The following is a 23674-nucleotide window of genomic DNA, read 5'->3' as shown; positions in this document are numbered from 1 at the left end:
AAATATCTTCCATACTCCAGCAGGAAGGATGAAGGGAGTTTTAGAAAGCCAAAATTTAGTATTTCATAGAGAATTACAAAGTAGCATCAGAGTAATCCTGCAGTTGATCAAGCACTGCAGCTATAGTGCTGGTGCATTGTTTTGGCTTGACATTTTATTTTTGTAATAAATGATAATGTGGGATGTCTTGATTTGCGACAAGCACAAGCAGGCAAAGCAGTTTAGCTCTGAAAAGAGACAGTGACACTTCAAAGTCCATCTGCCCTGCAAACCACATCCTGCACACCATAAACTGAATGTTAGAGTGACTCCAAGTTAGCCACAAAAACGAAATATACAATTAACTATCAGTCTGATTTAAAACTATTTCACCTGCTAAGTCTCCCTGTCTTAACAATGGTATTAAAATAGTTAAATATGCTATTGGAAGAGTCTGAAAGTCACTAATAAAGTTGTAAAAACAGGTGCAAACTGTCAAATTACATCCCCACAGGAAAGTCACCATTATCATTTTACCTATGGAATGCTCCGTTCCCACTGCAGAAAAACCACCAGTGCAGCTGCCACTGCTGCCAGGCTGAGGAGCCCCAAATAACGGAGTCAGAGCAAGCGCTGCTGGTCAGGAGTCCAGGAGCCAAAAAAGCAGGCAGACTGGGAGGGCTGGGCTGAGGGGGAGGCAGGAGAAGTGCTCCTCTTGACAAGCTAGGAAGGGCAGAAAGAAAGGAAAAAATCCAAGGGGAAAGAGAGATGCTGGTAGCTAGGCAGCGGTGAGATTCCATACACTCAGGAAAACAGAATAATCAAGTGCATTCAGCTAGGGAGGAAGGAGAAAATAAAGGGTCATATAGAAAAAAAATGGAAAAAAAAAAAACCAACTAAAATTAAGGGAGAAAATATTAGATGAGCAAGATGAGCAGAAGATCCAAGAGAGGACAAAATAAGAAGAAATATCTGTATGACTCCAGTCAAGTACTTCAGATCTTTTCCTAGTTCAAAATCCACTGACCACCATTTATGCTCATAAATAAATGTAAACCTTGGTAGCTCTAAAGGCATAGATTCTCCCCTACTTGTGGGCACATCTGTTTTAAATTATTCTTCTTTTCTCTTCCTCATGGGCATCAAGAATGCCTCAGTATATAGAGTTAATCTAAGACCCAACCACTGCAACCACTGTCTGCACTGAACCATCTACAGCAGCTCAAAAAGTCACCACATCTCCTGGGAGGGCTGCCTCTACTGCTCCAGAACCTCTTGTATTGTCATTCATCAAGGCACTCAGGGCTGACAAAAATCAGGCTTCCTTAGGTGTGGCCTCAAATTATAAAGATCTTTAAGGTATTTGGTCAGCAGAAAACACTGGAAGTGCTTTGCTGTGCCCCAATTCTGCTTCTGCTCTCAAGCTGAAGTTAAGACCTAGAACATCCTCTCCAAAATCCTGACCTCGTTACATGATCCCCACATTACTAGATCCATTTTTCCCTCTCTTTTCTCTTCTTTTCCCCCTCTTTTCTGCTTCTTCCTTTTCATATTTCTTGCCAATCTGGTTGGCACCAGGTTCCCTCCTTGCTTTATTCTGCCACCTCCTGCACAGTCCAACCCTGCTCCCACACAAGTCCTAGAGCCTGTGCCATCCAACAGAGGCTTCTCCTTCCAAACATCTCCTTAACACTGCTGTCTTGCATATCTCTCCCATACCATGATCTCTAACACTCCATACAGGAGCTTTGTCTTCCAAGGCAATGACTCACAGATGCCCAGTCCTGCTTCACCATCCAGTTCCCTCTGAGACTCTCTCAAACCCTCACCCTGGGCTCTCCACCTTGGCTGATCTTCAGTGCCTCCCCTCTCTAAACCAACAGGGATACCCTGACCCCAGATCTGCTGGCCTTGGGGACCTTTTCATGCTTTGCACAGCGTTCTAACTCACCATGTCCAAACTCCACTTTCCCTCTTCTCTCAGCTACTCCAGGTTCCTCACCTGTCCCTTTGCTGAAGCCCAGCTCAGTGTCTCAGCTCACAGTATCACAGATGAGCTGTTTCTAGCAGGGAGCCTGGCTCACCACACACCAACAGTGCAGTGTGTAAATGCATGATGCTGCATTAGCAGTGATACCAGTAATGATGTTCTGCTGTTAAACACGCTGTCCTGAGAGTCATTTGTGCTTCCAAGAACAAAGCCTAATAAATTCAGGCTTATCTCCTAATTTATCCTCCTCACGGGCTAACGTGAAATGGGATATACCTAAAGCACACACTCTTTGTTTGTCCTTAATTATAGGCAGTATTATGCTGCCACAGCAACTAGGAAAGCTTAAGCTGCCCTAAGTGATACAAGATACTGCACAAAGCCTCACACCCTGCCCCATCCCCTGTCCCCACAGCACACTGTGAGACCTGTGGGTCACATTTGCTCTCTGGGGACAGGGAGCAGCCACATTCCAGCAGCGTGGCACGGCACAGGCGAGACAAGGCCAGCCCCTGTGACACCTGCTCCCTCTCCATCTGCACATCTTGCTCTCCCTGGCTCCATGCAGAGAGGAAAAGGGGGACAGGAGGGCATTGCCTCTCCAGCCCCACATATCCCCCTGCAGGGATCAGGCTGCTCCAGTCCTCCACTCTAAATCCAGAGTAAGGACTCATTAAGAAGGAAACATTAATTATGTATCTGGCTGCCCCTGAAACATCTGGATGCTCCACTTCATCTGCACATCTACAGCTCTCCCTCAAGCTGCAAATTTCTCAGCCACCATTCCTGAGCAGTGACCAAATGGTAGCAAGAGAAAGTGGGGCTTTTGGGGCACAAGGAAGGGATGGTGCACTGAGGGGCTGCTGGGCTGCATTAATGCCATCACATCCCTGAGGAGCCCTGCAGCTCCCACCATACTGCTATGGCACTGTGAAACAGGGACAAACCATGCACAAGGTGTGAGTGAATCTGCCAGCAAAGCAGCCCTCATCAGGAAGGGCTTGTACCCCACTTTCTAAGGTCACTAGTTCAAATTAAATTTTCCCACATCACATCAACACAGGATTTCTTGGGCGGGGGTTATGGTTATTGAGGCAGCTTTAAGAAGTAACTCTGCTTCTTCTTTGACCCATGATTCATCAAGAATTTACTGTGGTTACCTGCAACTACAGCAGGGATTCCTGTTTCAGCCTCACAGACTAGCTTAACTACCACAGGTCAGCACAAAAATCTCTAACTCAGGATCCAATGAATCACAGATTTTCTTCACCTTTTGATGAACTACTACTTATTCATAACCCAGTTATTCATATTATCTGTCAAAGAGGTTTAATTTGTGCCAGCTCTGCACAAAGCCAGCATACCTGTACACCCCAGCAGGGTACTGAGCAGAAGTATACAGCTATTAAATCCAGGGAATTGTGAACTACATTATGAGCTTAGAAGAAATATAATTCTTGCTTTTAACAGGACAGAGAATGACAGGCTGAAGTGATTTACCTAGAAACACCTTAAACATGGCAACTTATTAAAAAAAAAATGTTCATCTTTTTTTTGCTTTTTTCCCCTGCATTAAATTCTGAAAGTACTGATAGTCATGGAATAATCAGGTTTAACAGGTTAGCAGTAATATATGCCTCAAATGTTCCTAATACATCATAATCTTCTTTCACAGAATTTGCATCACTGTCAAACTGAACTACTGATTTTCAGTTGATGCTTTTAACATGTTTCTATGGTTACTTTCCAAGGTCGCATCAGAGAAGCCTGAACAGCAGCTCAGAAAGACAAAAGGCATTTTGCATCTTTCCCCATATTAAATAATTTATGAAAGTTAAGGCATCCTCAAGGAAAAAAAAATCATAAAAGAATAGGTTCTGAGGTTATTTTCTTTGCAACAGTTTGAAGCACAGCAAAATCAATATCTCTACAAAAGCTTTCAAGATGGGACTATTTGACTAATGTTCCATATGGTACAAAATGCTAAAGAACACATTCTAAGTTTAGATCTATAGGCAAAAGCCTACATGAACTGCACGAATGGACTTCAAAGCAAAATGTGGACATCTGATTTGCTGCCAGCAGCTTCATCTTTTAAATCAGGCACTGAGACATTGTCTCAGTATACTACATTTAAAAGATGCAAAAATAAAACTGAAAAAAATGAAGTAAAACCAGTAATGACAAGCTTTATTATTTCCACCATTTCTTATTCAAAGCCACACAGATTTCATCTGTCCCCTAAATGTTACAAATTTTGACTATTATAATGAAAGCTTGTACATAAAATATCTGAATTCTCTGCCTACCACTACACTAGATCAGAGTTTATTGGAACTAATTGACGTGTCTAAGGCTTGGAACAAAAATACATTAGTCATTTAGTGGTTGTGCTAATATTGCTGTGCCTTTCCTGCAGTTTCATTAGATACAAACTGCTTCAATACCCTAATCATATGCTCAGTCACAGCACAATCAGGACACTGAGTACTGACAAGCTGTCCCACCATGCCTAAAGCTGATAAGGTGTCTGCTCTATGAGTAACCTCAATTATTGACTGTATTTTATGGTCAATCTAATGACCAAATGCTTATCAGTGAACCATCAGGTGCCTGTAATAGGATAGTGACCCTTAGTTTATATGTACCATTACTGCTCATTAGTGAATAATTAGATTCTTTAATCCAAATTCACAGGCATTAAAATATGATGGAATATCCTGACTCCAGTAAAAGACAACTACGCTTATTTTAACTCTTCAGATGTTCAATTACATTACTCAGAGATTGTATATTTTGTTAAGAAAATCTGCTCTCAAAAAGCATATCATGTGCAATGTTTTATATCATGCCTAAATTGACACAGCTTTCCCAAACATGCAGGAGGATGACGAGAGGAAAGATAATGGGTGTGATTCACCACTGTGCTTCTCTGATTTATTATCTTAAATGGTTCTAATTCTGCAAAGCCCAGCAACATCACAAATAATTTAGAAACCTGAAAACCAGTGAGTGCTATGTTTGGAAGATTAATTTTTCAAACCAAAGCAGGTGGATACAAGGGAAAGGAGTCGTAACTATACAGTTATTTCCCCACTTCAAAGGCAGCAGTCCCACAGCAGCAAATGCAACCCTGTCAGCAAACCAGTTTGAAAAGATCAACATCAAACAAGGTGAGAATTTTCGAAGAGGGACTTAATGCAGTTTGTCTTCTGCTCAGTGCTGCTCTGGGTTGCTAGGTTAGATACTTATTTTCTTCTAACCAGTTTTGATTCCTCCTCGCTGTCCTGTCACTGCTCAAATCTTCCTTGCAGCTTGTGCACTGAGGGCAGGTAAAAACACCACAAACACCACACCCCACCCAGCTGCACAGCCACTGCTGTCACCGGCCACCAGCACGGAAATGGCACGTTAATGGTGACAGCTTCGATTTATTGGGGGTCTGGATTCTTCTCCCAAGGGAGTGGTATTTTCTTTTTTGTCAGAGAGCCCATTAACCTCTTCCCAAGTGCATGCCCATTCTCCTCCTTGCTGCCCTTCTCCTGCCTGATCTTTTACACCATTTCCTGTCTTCCCCCACTGTTCGCGTGACAAGAAAACCCAACTTTGCTATAAAGCTTATTACAGCTTTATAACAAAATATGCCAATATTTACTTAGCTGCAAGCATAGCCCACAGAAGGGTCCTACAACTATCTCACATATTTTCCCTTAGTAATATAAAGTTTGTTCAGGTTCCTTATACAAAAAACCCACCTGGAAACAGGTGTAAAGTGTGGAGCACTAGGCAAGGTACAGTTCATGCCCCACCAAGGGACAAAGCCAGCTGCATTCTTCTTAAATCTGAAGAATGCAAGAATAAACTTTTTTTTTAAATGTAAGGGTGAACTGGGAGTTTCTTCACAGCCATCCATGAATATAAGCTGTGCTTTTTGCCCTGGCTTTCTCGTTCTGCCAGTGACCTACTGAGAAGCTCCATTTTCTGCTAAATCCTCTGGTAACACAACCACTGAGTAATGTCTGGCAATTTGCTTACGTGACAGAGTCAGATGTTAATCAAAGCTTTCCTCCTTCTGTGACAGATCACAGTGAGGAAAAAAGCTTAAAACTGATTTAATTTCTTAATACGCTTCTGTCTGCTGTCTTTAATATTTGGCTTTGATTTCGAATACTTAGTGATTCTCTGCATTTCTTGGTAATGAATAAAATACTTTTTTTTTTAAAGCAGAACATAATTAAGCTTGAAGAAATTAAATATGACATTCAAATGAGAAAGAGCTTTGGATGAATATGTAGATTTGGGCTGCACACATGCTTAAAAAAATCAGTGCATTCCCTGCAAAGAATATCTTAAAGATACTCATTTTAACCATGGGGACCTCTTATGACCAGGTATCCTTTTTCTTGCATCTCTTAGCTGTTGTTTTCCAGGTGAGGACATGAACTCTCATGTCCTGTCTTCAGAGTTTGTGACCTTGCAAACACAAAACTGATTCTCATCAAGGAACAAACTGAAGTAAAAGAAAAAAGAACTAACAAAAAAAAAATCCAGCATGGATCTCCCTTCCCAGGCACAAAACAGTCCACAAGCCAGAGTGTAAGGGTGTTATTTCAGCAAACAGAAACTCCAGTTTTAATGTGAAAAAGGCATTTATATGTGGCCAGGAAACCATGTCACAACCCAAAAGCTAGATGTGCTAAGACCTGTACAAACACAGTGAATGCTGTTTTATGAAAAGTAAGATTGGAATACTTTATTCATGTGGAAAAAAAACCCGTTTCTAGTGTTGCTGGGGCCCAGGAAATCACAGATGCAGTTTCCACAAGCAGCCTATGAAGTCTTTGTCTTCCTAAGTATCTTACCCTGCACCAAATACACTGAACATTAAAATATAAGCATATTTTTGCCTAGAGACTTTATTCCCAAGGCAAATCAGCCCTTTTAACAAGCCAAAGTTTCAACCACAGCTCCTCTTACAAACAGTTGAAGATCCTCAGAAGACTTGGTCAAAGAGAGGCCAATGATTTCCAAAAATTAAATATATGTGTGTCTGTGTGATTGTCAATATATTAACTGCATTTATTCCAGTAGAGAACAAGAACAAAATCTGCCAGGCTCTGCATAATGTGAGTAACACACTGGCCTTGCTATGAAGTTCAGATTTCAAGTGGCTGAGGAGTTTCAGTACGGCAAAAAAACCCCATCAAATACAATGAATGGGGACTACAGCATGACACTACAGCCATGACTCTTCTTTCATCTCCAGGTGCTTCTTGAGAGAGGATTAGCTGAACAGAGATGAAGGAGAGACAAGTGAATGCTGCTGCAAAAGAGTCAAGGCAGGGATGATCTTCTTCCTCAGCAAGTTCAAGGCTGGATGGTGCAAGGGGAAGGAGACAGGAGTGGGAGGGTTGAAGCAAAGAAGCCTGAGAGCCCATTTACTGAACAAAACCCCCCAAAGTGGGATATCCTAGCATCTGTGGTTCCTGGATAAGGCATTTCTGCCAGTATCTGTGTCATCTCTCACTCATCCTTAAGGATTTCCACCTCTTCCTTTCCCCTCCTGCTGAGAGGACTGCATGGCTTGAGGGTGGAGGACTCAGCATGGAGACTTTAATCCATTAAGGTCCCAATGGCAGAAGAGTCAAAAAAGAAGGAGCAATGGGAACGTCTCCTGAGGTTATTGCCAAAGCTGGGGGAGCAGCCTGGCCATGCCCTGTGCACCCTTCTGAGAATCTGCTCAACCTATTTACAAATGCCAGAGATCAATGATGGATCTCTCTCCCCCACAAAATCATTGTGAGATATTCTTTTTCTTGTATTTCAACAACAACAGAATAAGAAACAAAAGTGCTTTGTGCACAAAAATTTCCATCAGCTCTGTCCATCAGTTAAAAAATTCAAGAGAATCAATTTTGAATACAGGAAACATGGGTAGGGAATAAGCAACGTACTAATGGGGTTTTAAAATGTTTTAGCTAGCACAGAGCTGCTAAAGCTATAAAATTCTGATTCACTCAAGGCACAGACAGATTCATGAAAAGCAATTAGGGCCTGATCCAACATACAATGATGTCATTTGCAGTCTTGCTGCTGACTTCAAGAATCTTTGAATTAAGTCAATGACACTCACTTCAGAATAAAAACAGAACTGAGTTTTGCTGACCAGTGACAAAAGCATCACTGAGAGAAAATATTTTGGGTCTTCTTTTGTACTATTAGGCACTGATTTCTTTCTCTCAGTTTCAAGGAAGGTATTTTATTTTCTGGCTTCCCCAGTGAAAGGGAAAAATCTTTGCATTTTCTTATGACATACAAATTAACACTGAAATAAATCCAAAAGTAGATTAAGCTAAAATCATACCCACAATATGAAATGCAGTAACAAAAGCTGTGCTGCATCCCATCTAAATACTTGGAAAGGATGCATCTGTCCTTGCTTAGGTAACTAAACAAGAAAAGAGATGTCTGAGCTTCTCCCTGTACCTTTCTTATCCATTCCCACTGATTATTTCAGATACCTATCTTTGAATGAAACAAATCATCCTCTGCAGGCCACCATTCCTCTGTGTTGATTTAAACCCTCAGCACAGAGACAATCCCCTAACTTACACACAGTGCTCTTGGGGCAGTCATTTCCCAACCTCCAGTGTACAGACAGACTGTGACACTCAGGCATTTGACATTTCAAATCATTGTACCATGTTCTTTTAAAAAAGCAGAACTTGGAAAGTCAAGCTCTTTCTGAGGTCAGATTGCAATTTATAGTAAACATCATTTATTTAATGGTATAAAACATCTTAAAGACCAATGAAAAGGAAACAACACAATTACCATTGTGATTACATTCTGCAAGGGATTCCCAGTGCATAAATTTTACTTTAGTGCCATTCACAGGCATACGCTTTTCAATATTGTCTCAAAATATGTTCAGCTCAGAATTAAAAAAGGAGTTGGAATGCAAGTACAAAGCCCTGAGTTTTGTTGTTTTAAGTACCATCTGCTTGACAGTGTATTACATTTAATCAACATTGCTAATTACAACAAACATCCAAACAAAACTAACATATTTTTGTTATAAGACACCAGAACAGAAAAAAAAAAAGATTGTTGTGGGCTATTGCTAAAAGAAGAATGTCAAACTGTTTTAACTGTTTCTACCAACCGTGGAAAAACTTATTTGGACACATAGGCCATACTACTGCATAATAAATACCTTTTCTTAATCTAGATCTGAGAGAAAAAGACTTGTTACTTCAGCTTTTGCTCCAAGGAAACCTATAGAATAGCAGACTTGTGGTGAAGATGGCCATTGAGGACTGGACAAAGCCCAACAAAGGTTTCCCTGGGTTTTTGGTCAAGTGACTTTTTGGGTTTTGGTTCCAGGTCCCCAGAGAGAGAATCGGGGCATCCCCATCCCATCTCTGCTCTCCGGCGGCAGTAGAAAGCCACAGCCATGACCAGGGGACCAACTCCACCCCTCAGCAACCAGCACCTTGGCAAAGACTGAATAACATTTCCCAGCTGTCTGAAGACCCACGGGCAGTTATGGAAAGCAGGAAAAGAGGAACTACCTTATGAAGAAGGAAGCAGCAGCCGAGGTACCTGCCGAGACCCCGGCCGGAGCCACCGCGCTCTGGGGCGCTGCTGCGCCCACGGGGTCGGAGCTGGGCTGCCCTGGGCTGAGCTGAGCACTGGGAACATCTCGGCCACTTTCTGCTGCTGCTTCTCCCTGATAAAAATAAAAACATATGTACAGGTTAGTACACTTTAATCCATGGCCATGACAGGGAAAAATTTCACACAGCACTTCCAAAGCGACTCTTTGCAAGGGTGAAGGTGAAGATCAGCAGCAGGTGAGGAGTGATACAGGTGCACAAGTGTACTACAGGAGGTTCAGCAACAGAGAAAGTAAAAACCATGACCACAGAGGAGGAGCAGAAAAACACAGAGAACCTTTGTGAGGAGTAATGCACAGTTAAACAGTTTGACAGGCATGAAGAAATGGAAAACGATAAGCAGAACCCTTTTGTTTTACAGTGCTATTTGGGAGCTAGCAGAACTGTTTATCTGGTTCAGTTATGACTGTCAAGAATTATTTCTCAGCGGCACATCACCTACAAGACCTATCTGTTTAAGAGGAACTAACCAAACAGTCACACTTGTAATATGTTTCCACATGAATAACCCCAAGAACTAAATAAAAGAAAATTGATTTTTTTAGAAAAATATATACAGTCCTCTTTTTCGGTATTATTTTTCTTAGCAACACAAGTGTACAGCACTTTTCTCCTGCAAACCATTCCAGTGGAAGAACAGGAGAGACTGGAGATGCATCTTCTCCACCATAGAGGATTTGCAGTGTCTGAGACACAGTTTGGAAGGAGGTAATTGTTTTGAGATTTTGCCAAAATTTCAGACATCTGTATTGTGAAATTGGTCAGGTTTATATCTTTATGTTTAGGCCTCCAACTCTTTCAAGTACTGAGTTCAATTAAGCCCCATCAGTCAAATGCTCATTGACAGTGCTGGGAAGGCTCCTTTTCGGAAGAACCTGCTCTCTGTCTGCAAGTCCTGAAGATTTAATTAAAGATGACACCACAATAAATATTTGTCAAAAGAGTTAATTGCTTCATGTATGATAATATATGATGTTTCTGTCATCTGAAATACTACTTTGACATTTCCAGCTAATTAGCTAAAATAGATTCCAGGAAAGGAGACAGCCTTGTAATGAAGCGCAAGCACAATTAGGTACTTCCTAGGATGCCACCAAATTTTAAATTTTGAGCTGCCATAGATCATGTTTTACAACTATAGATATGCAGACATGGCAATAGGGCACTCCCAGTTACATACACACCCTCAATTTTCTCATACACTGACAATACAAATAGAGATTTTCTCATGAGAACTGAGGCAACCCAGTTATTAGGTACCAAGGAAAAAAACTTTGCCAACCAAGTAGTGCTCAACTGGTGCATGTCTGGAGTTTCATCTGGACTCATTCCTATAGGCTGAGTGCTGTATTGCCAGTTCCCAACAAAGTCAACAAGAAAAAAGTGCACCCAGCTCTTTTGAAGGTCTGTTCTTTCAAGATTAGTACTATTATCAGTATTATGGAGTGGCTGAGTAATGCTTTAGCATAGAGTGCCACACAAAAAAAGTACTTTTATAGAGCTGACCAAAGAGATCTGAGGCTGAGACACAAAATTCATTCATGCAGATTAACTTAATCCTAGTGAAGCTACTCATGCTAGAAGCCAACCTGGAAACTTTGAACAGCCCTCTGCAAAACCCTTCACTTTGTAATACAGGAATCTCACAAGATCAGATTTCTCTGTGATGAAAACAGAAAGACCAAGCACTGCTAGAGATCAAGACAGGCACAAAAGAAATTATGTGGAAGGAAAAATTATTTTAAAAAGGGAGTTTGTCTGTCCATCCTATCCATGATCTACTGGCAATGACAGCCAGGAACAGAGAAGCTTGGAAAAGGATCAGATCCACTCATGTGGTTAATTGCTTATAACTAAGTGATGGAGTAATGAACCTTGAGGGGGTCAATAAAGAAGGTATTTGATCATTAATGCACTGAAGCAACAAATGTGTGGTCTTGACCCGTACCAGTCACAGAAAGAATATGGCACGTGGAACAACATGCAGGTGGGTAAAATCCAGCGTGACATCTGAAATTCAGAGTTACGTGAACTGACACCAAGTGCTGACAGCAAGACGAGCTTATATGGATTCAGCAATTTGCAAACTAAAAAAATCTACACCACAACCTCTGGAGGCAGCACATGGAGCCCAGAGAGTGGCACAGCAGGGACTGCCAAGCTCAGCAGCAGTGGCATGGTGGCCAGCAAGAGGAGGACCCAAACTGCAACCCCTGCAGGATAACATCTGTGTCTGAAAAGTCAGGGAGACAACCATAACCCTCTGCCACAGAAGGTGCTGTCTCAGATTCAAAATTACAGGCTCAAGTCAAATTCCCAAGACAAATTTTTTCATTCACTTTGAACAGGGGCTATACTAGACAAGAGACCTTGATATAAAGAAAATTGGGTTCAAGTAACATTTTGAAAAAAAGACAGGAACAGCAACATGTTTCTAACCAATCACACTAACTAATGTATAATCTAAATGATGGCAGGATCTAAATCCAAATATGAAATCTTTAGAGTTAGCACAAAACTTCATTGCATTTTACAGCAAAGTGTAACAGACTTGTAGGAACTGACTGGAATCTGTTAATAGATCAATTCCTGTAAAAGCTATTCACATTTAAAAATATAAGCCATGTGTAACACACATTCCTTTTACACCACTTTTTATTTCTATGAGAAGTTAAAAGCCTACATTTCTAAGAGACTGATGATTATGGACATATCAGGCATGTAACTTGAAATAGCCAAATCAAACCTGATATTTCAGATGGCAGATGGTTAATATGCTTTCCAAATCAATGTATCTAAGTTGGATAAATTGCTATTCCCACATTAAACACATTTGAAAACTCAAACTGTAATTTCTTTTTCTGTAAGTTTTATTCTCAGTTTTGTGTGAACATAAAAAGAGGATGAGGGGAAGCCAATAAGATGGCATTGATTCTTGTAAAGGAACAAGAAGTGAAGATATACAAGATAAAATCATCAGGAGACTACTGCAGAAGACAACCCATTTAATATTTATGGTTTTCAACTACCCAATTAATATTAAACTCAGAGGTAACAGCAAACTCAGTTTTGCTGCAGGATGAGAAGCTGAAAAACATCAAAAGTTCTTCCAAGTTTAGGATTCGTTTCAAGGACTGTTTGCACCATCCAAAGGTGACAGGATTTTCCAGCACAGCCACATGCAGTTCTCCCTTAGAAGTTACATCTCTCAGGTGATGAGGAAGGCTCAGGTATGAGGAAATTTGTCAGGTCCAGGTCATTTACCCTGAGGCAAGAAAACTAAAGGCAAGTAATGGGACCCTCCTGGGCCTGGACACTCCAGTGTGCCTCACCACAAAAAAAAGAAAGGTGCATTTTTTTTTAAACTAAATGCACCTCCCTCATCTCAACAAATATTTTTCTGAGGACTGTGTGTGGAAAACAGAATTTTTTAGAGGAATTTGAGCAACTTTGGCTTTCCCAAGTATTCAAGTCAGCACAGAGAGAAGGCTCCAGACGGCAGCTGAGAGGGAACTGTGCTTCTCCATTTAATGAATTTTCATAAATCATTGATGATCAAATGCAGAAAGTACAACCTTGTCACTATAAAATGTTACTGACTGCACTGAATATTTAAAATGTCATAGGGCTCCACATCCAAGAGCGATGTTTGTTTCAATTTTCTAAGAAAATATTTGCTGGACAAAAGCCATTGGAAAAAACCAAAAACCCTTTGGAAAGATGCTAAACCTCAAAGGAAGGCTTTCCAAAACTGCTCTATAGGACCCCTTCCCTCTACTCTCTCCAAAGCCACATGAAAACTGGCACCAGTAAGAGCACAGCAAGGATGACATTTGAAAATGTCACACCAGGCATTTTGCACGTGCAGGAACGAGCAATGTCTTGGTGCTTCATGTCACTGCTGTGCCATGGACAGGAGGGCTTTGGGACCAGGTCCCAGGACCCATCCTGAGGACGTGGGGGCAAGTCAGCCACATTGCATGCCCAGCTGGCAGCATCCACACACACAGCTGAAGCTGGCAGGGCCACAAGAAGCAGTTACAGCAGGAGTTGTTCCCAGCTGGGAGGGCCAAAGGCTGGGGGCAAGGGCAGGATAGATGGAGGTGACCTGAAATCCTCAGGCTGAGGAGGTGGAAGTGTCCTGGGCAGAACAGGGCACCCCCTGTCCCATCCCTGAATCCCAGCACACGAGCTCACTGTTGTGACTAGATGGCAGGAAACATCTGCCCAGGCTTAAGCAAGTCAGACTAGTCCAAAATTACACTATAAAGAAGTTGGCCCTAGATGAAATTTCCAGATCCACAGGACTTTGTCTGGCCATTACCATCCAAAGGACAATTACAATTCTAACAAGCTCTTTACACATTTGAAGTGCAGAGCCAGAAACTAAGCCATACTGTTTCCAGTTTTCTGAATATTTCCATTCTCTGGACATTGACCTTTGTTCAGAGAATGTCCAGGAATCCAAAAAAGCCAAACGAGGTCTCTGAAATGCATGCAAAATATGTGTCTGGTGACAGGAAATAAAAACACAGGACTATAAAAACCTATAAAAATAGATCAGTCCCAGGATAATACTGTCATGGCTGAAGAAAACCAGAAGGTTGGATAGAGCTGCAAAAGAGTATTGAGAACAGAATCACTAATGAGGGAATGAAGAAAATTACAAGAGCCTCTATGAATCTGACACACATCTGTTGATCAGAATCACAACTGAATGTAATTTATTTTAATTCAAAAAATTGGTCCCATAATGAAAGCACTTAACAGGGTAGTGCAGGTGAAGCACTAAGTGCCCTGGGACAGCCTGAGTCTGTACTGGTGATTTTTTTCCCCCTAACTAATTTTTTCTAACTTTTTTTACCCCTTTCTGACTAGCAGGCAGACAGAGGATTTTGAGAATTTGCTCTAACTTTCTATTTTCCCCTTTCTGACTAGAACGTCACAGTCAATTAAACTGTAAAAACTGCTTCATGCAACGATTTTGCAAAATATTAAACCTACTGTTTATATATGATAAAACAATAATTTTCCACCTAAATGATTCATGCAAAAAAAGGCTCTTATGACCTACTAGCACTGACTGGAACAAATGTGACGTAAATCTGGAGCTGGATAATGCTCACATTATAAACCCTTCTTTCCCATAAGCGTGGGCAAGTCCTGCATGCATCTCCTGTGAGAAAAGTCTCCTCCTGACTGACGAGCACCCCATAAAGTTAACAGGGCAGCATATGCCAGGCTGAACTGAAACGTGTTCTGGATAAACTTTTTACTGCCACTTGGCATTGTTTCTGCCAGGGCTCATTATAAAATAAGCAGAGCATTTTATAACTACAATACACTGCTGTAGTCATTTATAACCTGCAGCTGGGATGTGGCAACAGGAATGCCTAAACCTGTAGTTTCAGACTTTTATATGCATCTCGTGTTCAAAGTAAATCAACTGCAGAGCATGATGTCCCTTCTCTCAAAGAAGGTTTTTCAGCTACAAGAGTTGCTAATGCCTGGCTTATGATCAATCTCGGAAGATGAGGCAGAAGGAGAAAAATTAAAGAGAAGTAGAATTAAATAGAAAGAGGAGGCCCATCTGCTGTCACAGACTGGAAAGTAATATACGCAATCCAAAGGAAACCTCAGAGCACTTGCTTTTTGAAATGATTAAAGCAGGTTTAAGGTTTGGATCTTTACCACCAAAAATCAGTAGCAGTCTGTGCTCCATGCAGAAAGGACCTCAACCTTTTGGGCAGGGCACACACCCAGCTACATCCAGCATGGGCGTCCTTGGCGGTACCAGGATGGAGAATCAGCAGCTTCTCCCTTCTGACAAATGGCTTTTGATTTCAATCTGACCCAGATCTCTCCTAAACTATGCTACTTGGTCCTTGAAAAATGGATTGGGGTTCTGGGCGGGCCTCAATCTACAAAATGAAACGCAATTCTTTCTTTCCTTCCTTCAGATTGAGAATGTGGGCAATCCCTGCAGGCAGGGCTCTGGTAGTGCAAAGATGTCAGGAGGCAGTGACAGACCAATTCCTTCACATTGCAGCCATTCAGGATACCCATACCAAAGACACAGCAAGAAATGCTCTTTTTTCTTTCCCTTTTCACAGCAACCTGACCACCAGTCACATGAACAACATCCTCCTATCTGCACATGTAAACCCACTGCCTGCAAAGTCAGGAGGGCATGAAATGAGCTACCAACAAGGACATGGATCCTGCTGCATATTAACACTCTCAAATCAGGACTTTTCACGTGCAGTGCATTTAAAACAGCCAGGCTAGAGGGAACTGTTTCTTCTAATGCCTCTAGGCAAGCATCAGAAAGTGCTGCCCAGAGCCCTCCCTGTTGACTTCTATTACAATAGCTACAGCCTCCAAAGCCAAAAAATCTAGCTGTGTACTTCCCGAGTATTATTTCAAATGGACAGATATACAGTTAAAATCTCTGCTTTTTGTCAAAGGTTGATAAGAGCAAGCAAAAGAATTCATTAACAGGTTCATAATAATGCAAATTTCTGTCATTTTATGATTGGGTTGCCTACAACAAGACAAAGGCTTTTCCATTAGGACTGACTTCCATGGGCCAGATGTGTTTCTAACAGCCACTAAACACAGGAGACATGCAGAGCTTTGAAATGGGAGAACTTGTTTCACCTTCCTGACTCCACAACAGCATTTCTCAATGATCTGGGCAACTCAACAAAAATGTCACCATATCTTGATCACTCTCTATTCAGCAAAAGAAATTACCATGTTCCCAATTTCATTAAAATCACTGTATTGTTATAATGATTGACATACAATGTCATCAAATAAAGCAAAGGTGGACGGAGATTGTCATACGTAATTTCTATCTCAATCACAGTTGAGCTGCTTATATTTTAGATGTAGCTGCTTTAAAAAGAACATCCCTTGGGATCAATTTGCCTGACAGCTACCACATGGAAGGCACCCACTGACTTGCAGCTCTCTTGAAGAGGTACAAGCCCTCATTATCTGAAGGGAAAACTGGCTCTTAATTACACCCATATTTAGAGACCAAGGCTCAGTTACAGGCAAGCTCATGAAGCAGCATTAAGTTTGCAAAGACAAGGACAGCTGTGATCATTGGGATCATTGTTGAAGGACACCAAGGTCCCAAATTAGGGATAGAGCTGTGCAGATGACACTCTCCATGTGGCTGTTTCTGCTGACCCCACTGTTTGCTCCCAGTGTTGGGGCCATGTAACCCAGACATGATTCACCACGACTAGAGCGAAATCTGCAAGCCTGCAGATGTCCCAGAGCTCTTTCAAGTAACAAAATGCCAATAAGAAGGAATTCCAGAAGAAATTCCCAAGTGTGACTGTGCAAAGCAGCTGTCCCAAGAGGAGAGATAAAAGAGGCTGGGAGCCTTCTCTTGCTTGGAGAAGGGAAGATTGAGGACAGCCTGACTGAGGTTTACAAAGTCTTGGAGGTACTGAATAAATGGAATGAAAGCAAATACTCTGTACTGGGGTAGTGAACCCATGGAACCTGCTGGCATACAGAAGGCTGTGGAGCTAGAGGGTGTTTCAGGGTCAGAGAGGGTTTGGATAAATTCCTGAACAGCAGGTCCCTAAACAGATCAGACAGGTATGTGTCCCTGTGAATTCTCCAACTGGGCATGCTGGGGAGTGTGAGCAGACTGCAGAAAGCAGCCAAGGCTCCACAGCTCTCCCTAAATACCATTTCCAGCTTCACTGCTGGAGACAGCCCTGGGCTAGACAGGCTGCAGCTGAGACCCAGCAGGATATTACTAATGTTCTTATCATTCCCATTCAATCTTTTCAAGAGAATCTTAGCATAACTAGCAACAGGAGGTTGTGCTATTCCCACATCCCCTATCAGTACTTCAGAGTCATAGGGAGAGGCTGACAGGCCTCAAGGGGATGTCCATACAGCACCTTGCATTAACAACCTAAACCTAGACCTTTCTCAAGGCATCTAAAGGGCCACTCTCCCCTTCTTTATCCTTCCACTGCCACCTGACACCTAAAACAGCCTTGTACAACTTCTTCACCTTGTACAACTTCATCACCTTCTTTTTTAAGAAACACAAGAGACAGTTCTGAATGGCAGATCCATTATCTAACAACACCAAAAACCACAGCAACAGACTCATGCCTATAGCATCTTTCAAATTCTTCCTTTGCATAAGGTATCACAAAAGAACAAACTCATCCAGATTTGAAATAGAAGCAGCCATGCAAATTCAGAGGAGTTAACTCAGTTGTCTCTTTTCCAGGCTAACAGGCCCAGCTCCCTCAGCCTTGTCTCTTAAGAGAGATGCTCCAATCCCCTCACCATCTTCACAGCCCCTCCATGGGACCCTCTCCAGGAGCACTGTGTCTTTCTGGAACAGAGGAGCCCAGAACTGGACACAGCACTCCAGATGTGGTCTCACCCAGGGCTGAGCAGAGGTCACCCCCCTTGATCTGCTGGCAATGCTCCTCCTGATGCAGTCCTCAATACCATTGGCCTTCTTGTTCACAAGGGCAGTGCTGGCTCGTGGTTAGCTTGTTGTCTACCAGGACTCCCAGAGCTGCTTTCTGTGGGTCAGCCTCCAGTCTGTACTGGTACATGGGGTGAAACCTCCCCAGCTGCAGAACCCTGCACTTGCTTTGGTTGAGTTTCATTATGTTCCTCTCTATCCACATTTCCAGCCTGTCCAGGTCTTGCTGGATGGCACAGCTGGCACTTTGTGGTAGCAGCCATTCCTCCTCAGCAAGCTTCCCAAGGCTGAGCACTGTCCCTCCATCCAGGGCATTGATGAATATGATGAAATAAACTGGAATCAGCACAGATCCCTGGGGAACACCACTGGCTCCAGGGTTCCAGGTACTCTGCATCACTGATTACAACCAAGGCCCAGCACAGCACCTCTCCTCATTGGCTCTTCTGTCATTTGGAGAAGAAAATTATCATTAACACATTCCAGGAACCTCCTACATTGCTTATGCCCTGCTGTGTTGTCCCTCACAAGGACCAGGACTTCTGAACATGAGGTTGTTCCTGCCTGTCTTTGGAGGACCTCACCCACTCAGACTTCCTGGTTGGGCAGCTCACTCTCTATAATGTCACTGTGAAATTATCTCATCGTAGTTTTAAAGTTCTATTTATAAGTCTAGTAATCCCATCATTGATTACAGTGACTGTATTCAAATTATAAATCCATTAGCTGCTCAACAATGAAATAAAATCAATAATGCACGTAAATGGGAAAAAAGGAATTTAAATGCATACATTAATGTCACTTGAAGTAGTGCTATTTTATGCACCATCTCTAACAAAACTGTGTCACATCATTAGCAATAATGTGAAAAATCTTTTTCAATTAACAGAGCTGATTTGATGCTATGTTCACTAAAGTGGCAATCCATTCCATTAAACACACACATATGAAATGCCTGAAATATCTATGAACTCTATCCATACATCATAAATTCTCTCCTAAGTGCTGAAACACAAAAATAGATACATCATTTTCTATTTATGCTTTTCAAACCTCCTGTCAGAAGCTGCCAGGCAGGGCCCTTCAGTGACTCTAGCTGCAAGTAACAAAGAGCACCAATTTTTGCCCCACGCTCAGCCACAAAACAACAGGAGATGCTTTCACCAAAGCTTGTACTGTGCACATCTCTCAACCATCTGAAGGCCCACACCCTCAACATGCCATCATTCCAGTAAACAGCCTGCTGAGAAAAGGTCAAATTCAAAGCACTTTCCAAAAACAAAAAAATAGATGATGTTCAAATACTATTCTACACAAGCAGGACAACTGGGCAATCCTACCTGCATTCATCCGTACAAATCAGCTCCTTTCATGTACTATAGAGACACCACTGCAAGACTTTCCCCTCCACCCCCCCTGCACACAACTAAGGTCTGAGCTCAGCCTGAATTTATTTGGTTTCTCTGCTGCATTAACTTCTGAAGCCAGAGGGCATTATTCATCTGCAGCCCACCCTTAACCCATGTAGCCCATGCAACAGTAGCCTTGTAAAAGCTGTTCAAGCTGTTCTTTCTGAAATCTTGGATGACACCACTTCCGAGCTTCGGCCAAAAAGCATGAACCTTCCCTGCATGGCAACTTCTAGTGCTGGGGTGGCATGGGATGCACTGATTATCAGTTCACCAGAGAATTTATAGTGGAGCAAATTTAGAGCATAAATGGACTAGAATGAGGCAAGAGAAGCTGAAGGGAGCAAAGTAAACAGAAAAGGCCAAAGAAACAAGTTGAAAGGCAAGAGTAGAAAATTTAAGTATTTGGGGTATTTAGTGTAGCTTATGATACATTTGCCAGATGAGAGAATGCACTGTGGGCCAAAGGTAAATCCAGTGGATTATCATTTCCACATAATCTCTAAAATCTGCTTGTCTTAAATCTATCTCTGAAGAGTTACAGGTGAAGTCTGGGCAAACATTCCTTATTATTGCCTGCTGACTTCAGTTGTCAACTGAGGCAAGTATGGACTTGTTTCCTCATGAGAGTTGTAATAACAACTGCTTCACCTGGAGGGGTGAAAGATCAAAAGAACTGCTTTCAGGTGGTAATGTGAGCCACAAGAGGGTCTGAGTCCTCAAATAGCTACCCTGTCCCACAACTGTAAAACCAACACTATGGTGGAAGTGTCAAACACAATAAAAAGAAATGCAATCCACACCCTCACCCAAGAAAGGTTATTGGCTACAAGGTGGAAATGAGCCTTTCTGTTAACTCTTAGTATTTTTCCTGTATCACTCTGATACCTGGAAATACGTTAAAAAGTAACCTCATTTTCACCTTATCACTCTACACTGGGGACAGTCTAGAATGGGAGAGCACAAAGGTCCCAATAACTACACAAAGCAGAGGGTTATGCTTCCCGCTGCACGTTTAAGGCTGAATTCCCAACCCACTGTTCCCAAGGCAGTCTGCTCCCTGGCCGCTGGGGCAGGGTCTCACTGGCAGTGGCAGTGTTGTAATCCCACATCACACCCCTCCCTCCTCTGCATGTGCCAAGGCAGCAAAGCCCAAGGCAAGGCATGACTGCCCAGCTGACATGCAGCAGCCACAGCAAAGGTCTTTTCCATGGGAACATAAATTGGGTTAGTATGAGAAAGCATTTAGTAACCTGGACCGAAAGGTTTCCTTCTGCTGCTGAGACTTGTTATGGAGAGTGACCAACACTAACTTTGAAAGGTAGTATTTTTTGCCACCCCCTTTTCCTTTATTTATTTACTTCCTCTACAAAAGCAGTGACACCAACACTACTGGAGCTAAAGAGAAAACAGAAGAGCCTCTGTGCAGTCCCTGCCTCACCATCTGTCTAACATTGACTTCTTGAGGATCAAGATGTTATACGTGGAGTCCGAGGAATGTCCCAAAGCTCAAAGACATCCATATGTCTCACGGACAAGATTTATGGTCAATGCACTGTATTTTAATTGTTTCATTACAAAATATATTTCCCACATTGTATTAATAAAAGGTCACTGAGAAAGCTATCAAGTAGGGTTTTAAAAATTAATTTAAAAATCCATTTGGCATGACATTTATCAAAGTAAAAAAAGTAAATGCTGGAAAGTAAATCTTGTCATTGTTCTGTTTTCCACAGTCAGCTTTTTATTGCATCTTTTAAACAAAATGTAAGTCACCCTTGCTATAAACAAACAAAGAGGCTTTAAGGAAAGTCAACAGAGGCTGAACTACTCTCAGACAAAACCATCTGGTTTAGATTAGGGTAAGCAGAAGACTTACTCAAACTACAGGGAAGTTTGAATTGTGACTAAAATAACTCGGAGGTTTTTCACATAAGACAAATAAACACAACTTCTTTAACTTCAGAGTCTGTGCACCCATTTACATGTGCTGTGCTGTGGGTGAATCCTCCCTCTCTGAACTTCACAGACCCAAGCAATAAGCTCATACCTAAATTTAAATTTGTGAATACTCTCAGGAACATACATTTGATAATTTTACAATTTTGCATATATAGGCTTTAGAAGTTTTACTTAAGGCTCTTCAAATTTTTTAGTGCTCCAACTTTTTCAATTTCTTAATAGTGCGTTTTTAATATATTTTTAAATCCACTTACAAATTGTTAAGTGTTCAAGGAGCCACAATGCTTTGCCTTATAACCAGTGCCAACTGTACATATTCAAGTAAGAAATACAGTATGACGAGGATCTCATTTTGTGTAAGATGAAAGAAAATGCAATTTGCAAATAAGCCCTATTTCACTGAGAAGTCTTTATAGCACATGGCATGGCTACTTTAGCACTTTTATGCAGCATATAACACTGCATAATAATAACACACTCAATTTAAAATGTACAGTAAGACCTCTTTCTTTCTACAATACCCAATAAATGCAGATATTTCTAATAAGCGTACAAGGTATTTTCAGTGGTTTTAATGTTCTACCTCTCAGCCAAATTTCAACAACAGTTGAAGCCCAACAACAGTTTGGGCTTTCTGGGAAGCTCAAACTCCCCTCAGTCCTCTCCTTTTGCATTAAACTGGGTGTCAGTGCTTAGCACTGCTAATGGGTTTTTTTGATTTGAGTAGTAACCTTACAGTTGCTTGTCAGGTCAAGAACTGAAAACATCAATACAAACTATTTATTAATTACAGTTGTCAGGCGTCCAGCACAAATCAGCTGCTTTACCCAGAGTTACACCAGCTCCCTCCCCTCCACTGTGTTCACTGTCTGCTCAGACAACTTATCACTGCTACTGGTGATTATTTTTTGTAATTTTTCACAACGGGCCACTTGGGTAAAGCAGCTGATTACATCTTCACCTTTTGCACCTTGGTTGCAATCCTAGTCTTCCCCTCCCTGAACCTTCCTCCAGATCCTTAATTACTGTTCCTCTTTACAGCTCCCAAAGCCCATGGTTATTATTTTCATTTGAGCAGCACCCACACTACGCTTCAAACACACGTTCCTGTTCAAAAAATTTATAATCTATATAATGGATTTTTCACACTTGAACTCCAAACACATATTAAAAATTTACGATGTCCTGCACTTCTGACCCCCAACGTTCAGCCCAGAAGTGTTTTCACAACTGTAAGTGACATAACAAGGTAATACATGCGAGTTTGGGGAGGGAGATGAGAGGAGCAGAAATAAAATCTTTTTTTTTCTCTCCACAGACAATTTCCCTACTGCCACTATTAGAACTAACCATGAATAAAAAATACAGATCCTGGAGAAATGTGTGCGGCTGCAAGGTCCCCTGAGGTTTGGCAGATGTACACTGGGGTGTATTTTCACACCTAGAAGGCACTGGGCACACAGTAGGCTGCATCCAAAATAGGATTCACTCCACATGACCTACCTGGGCTCCACCAGCACCACCTGGAAGCCACAGGAGCCCTTGGTGGACAAGGCAGGCCAAGAGAGACATCCAAGAAGAGAAGGACAAAGCATCTCTTTGAAGTGCCTGTTGGTCTTCCACAGCCCCAAAGGAAGCCTCAGTAATTATGTTATAATAAATACCTGGGGTTTTGACAATTAAAAATACTTGAGATGAACTCAAGCCTTTACTTTTGTCTTCCCAGATTTGCAAAATTAATCATGCCCACTTCATATGCAGCAGTGAATTAAATCACAGGGAGGACGGGCATTGGGTAGAAGCCTCCCACCAGGGAGTTCAGCACCTGTTGTTTCAAGTACCCTTTGGTAAGGAAAAAAGGTGTAAGTAAATACAGATTCCCATGGAGTATTTACAGGGTGGTCAAAATTACTGGTGTCCCAACCAAGAGTGGAAACTCCCCGAGAAAAGAGCCATCTTTTACTTCTGCATTTGTGCAGTATGTTGCCTAAATGGGGGCTGAAGTCTTCAAAATCCAGTCACACTTAATAAATAGTACATTCAGTGCTGTTCTTTCTACTGCAGTAGTCCTGCTCCAGAATTTCTCTAGCCAGACCAGCTTTGCCCCACAAGACAGGAAGCATTACTAAAGACAGACATCACTAAAAGTATGTATAAGAACAGTTCTCTTCTGGGT

At 41.9% G+C, this 23674-nt stretch overlaps 1 protein-coding gene across 1 annotated transcript in view; it reads right to left on the bottom strand.

Annotated features, from left to right (window-relative positions):
- Nucleotides 1-23674, bottom strand: part of KIF26A (kinesin family member 26A) — a 96648-nt gene that overhangs the window by 37455 nt on the left and 35519 nt on the right. Inside the window, exon 4 of the mRNA XM_054515274.1 lies at nt 9544-9701. Coding sequence (XP_054371249.1) covers nt 9544-9701 — 158 coding nt within the window. The remainder of the gene's footprint in view (nt 1-9543; nt 9702-23674) is intronic.

Source organism: Molothrus ater, chromosome 6, assembly GCF_012460135.2.
Source record: "Molothrus ater isolate BHLD 08-10-18 breed brown headed cowbird chromosome 6, BPBGC_Mater_1.1, whole genome shotgun sequence".
Lineage (NCBI taxonomy): Eukaryota > Metazoa > Chordata > Aves > Passeriformes > Icteridae > Molothrus > Molothrus ater.
Note: the sequence above shows the minus strand (reverse complement) of the source record. Positions and strands in the feature narration are given on the sequence as shown.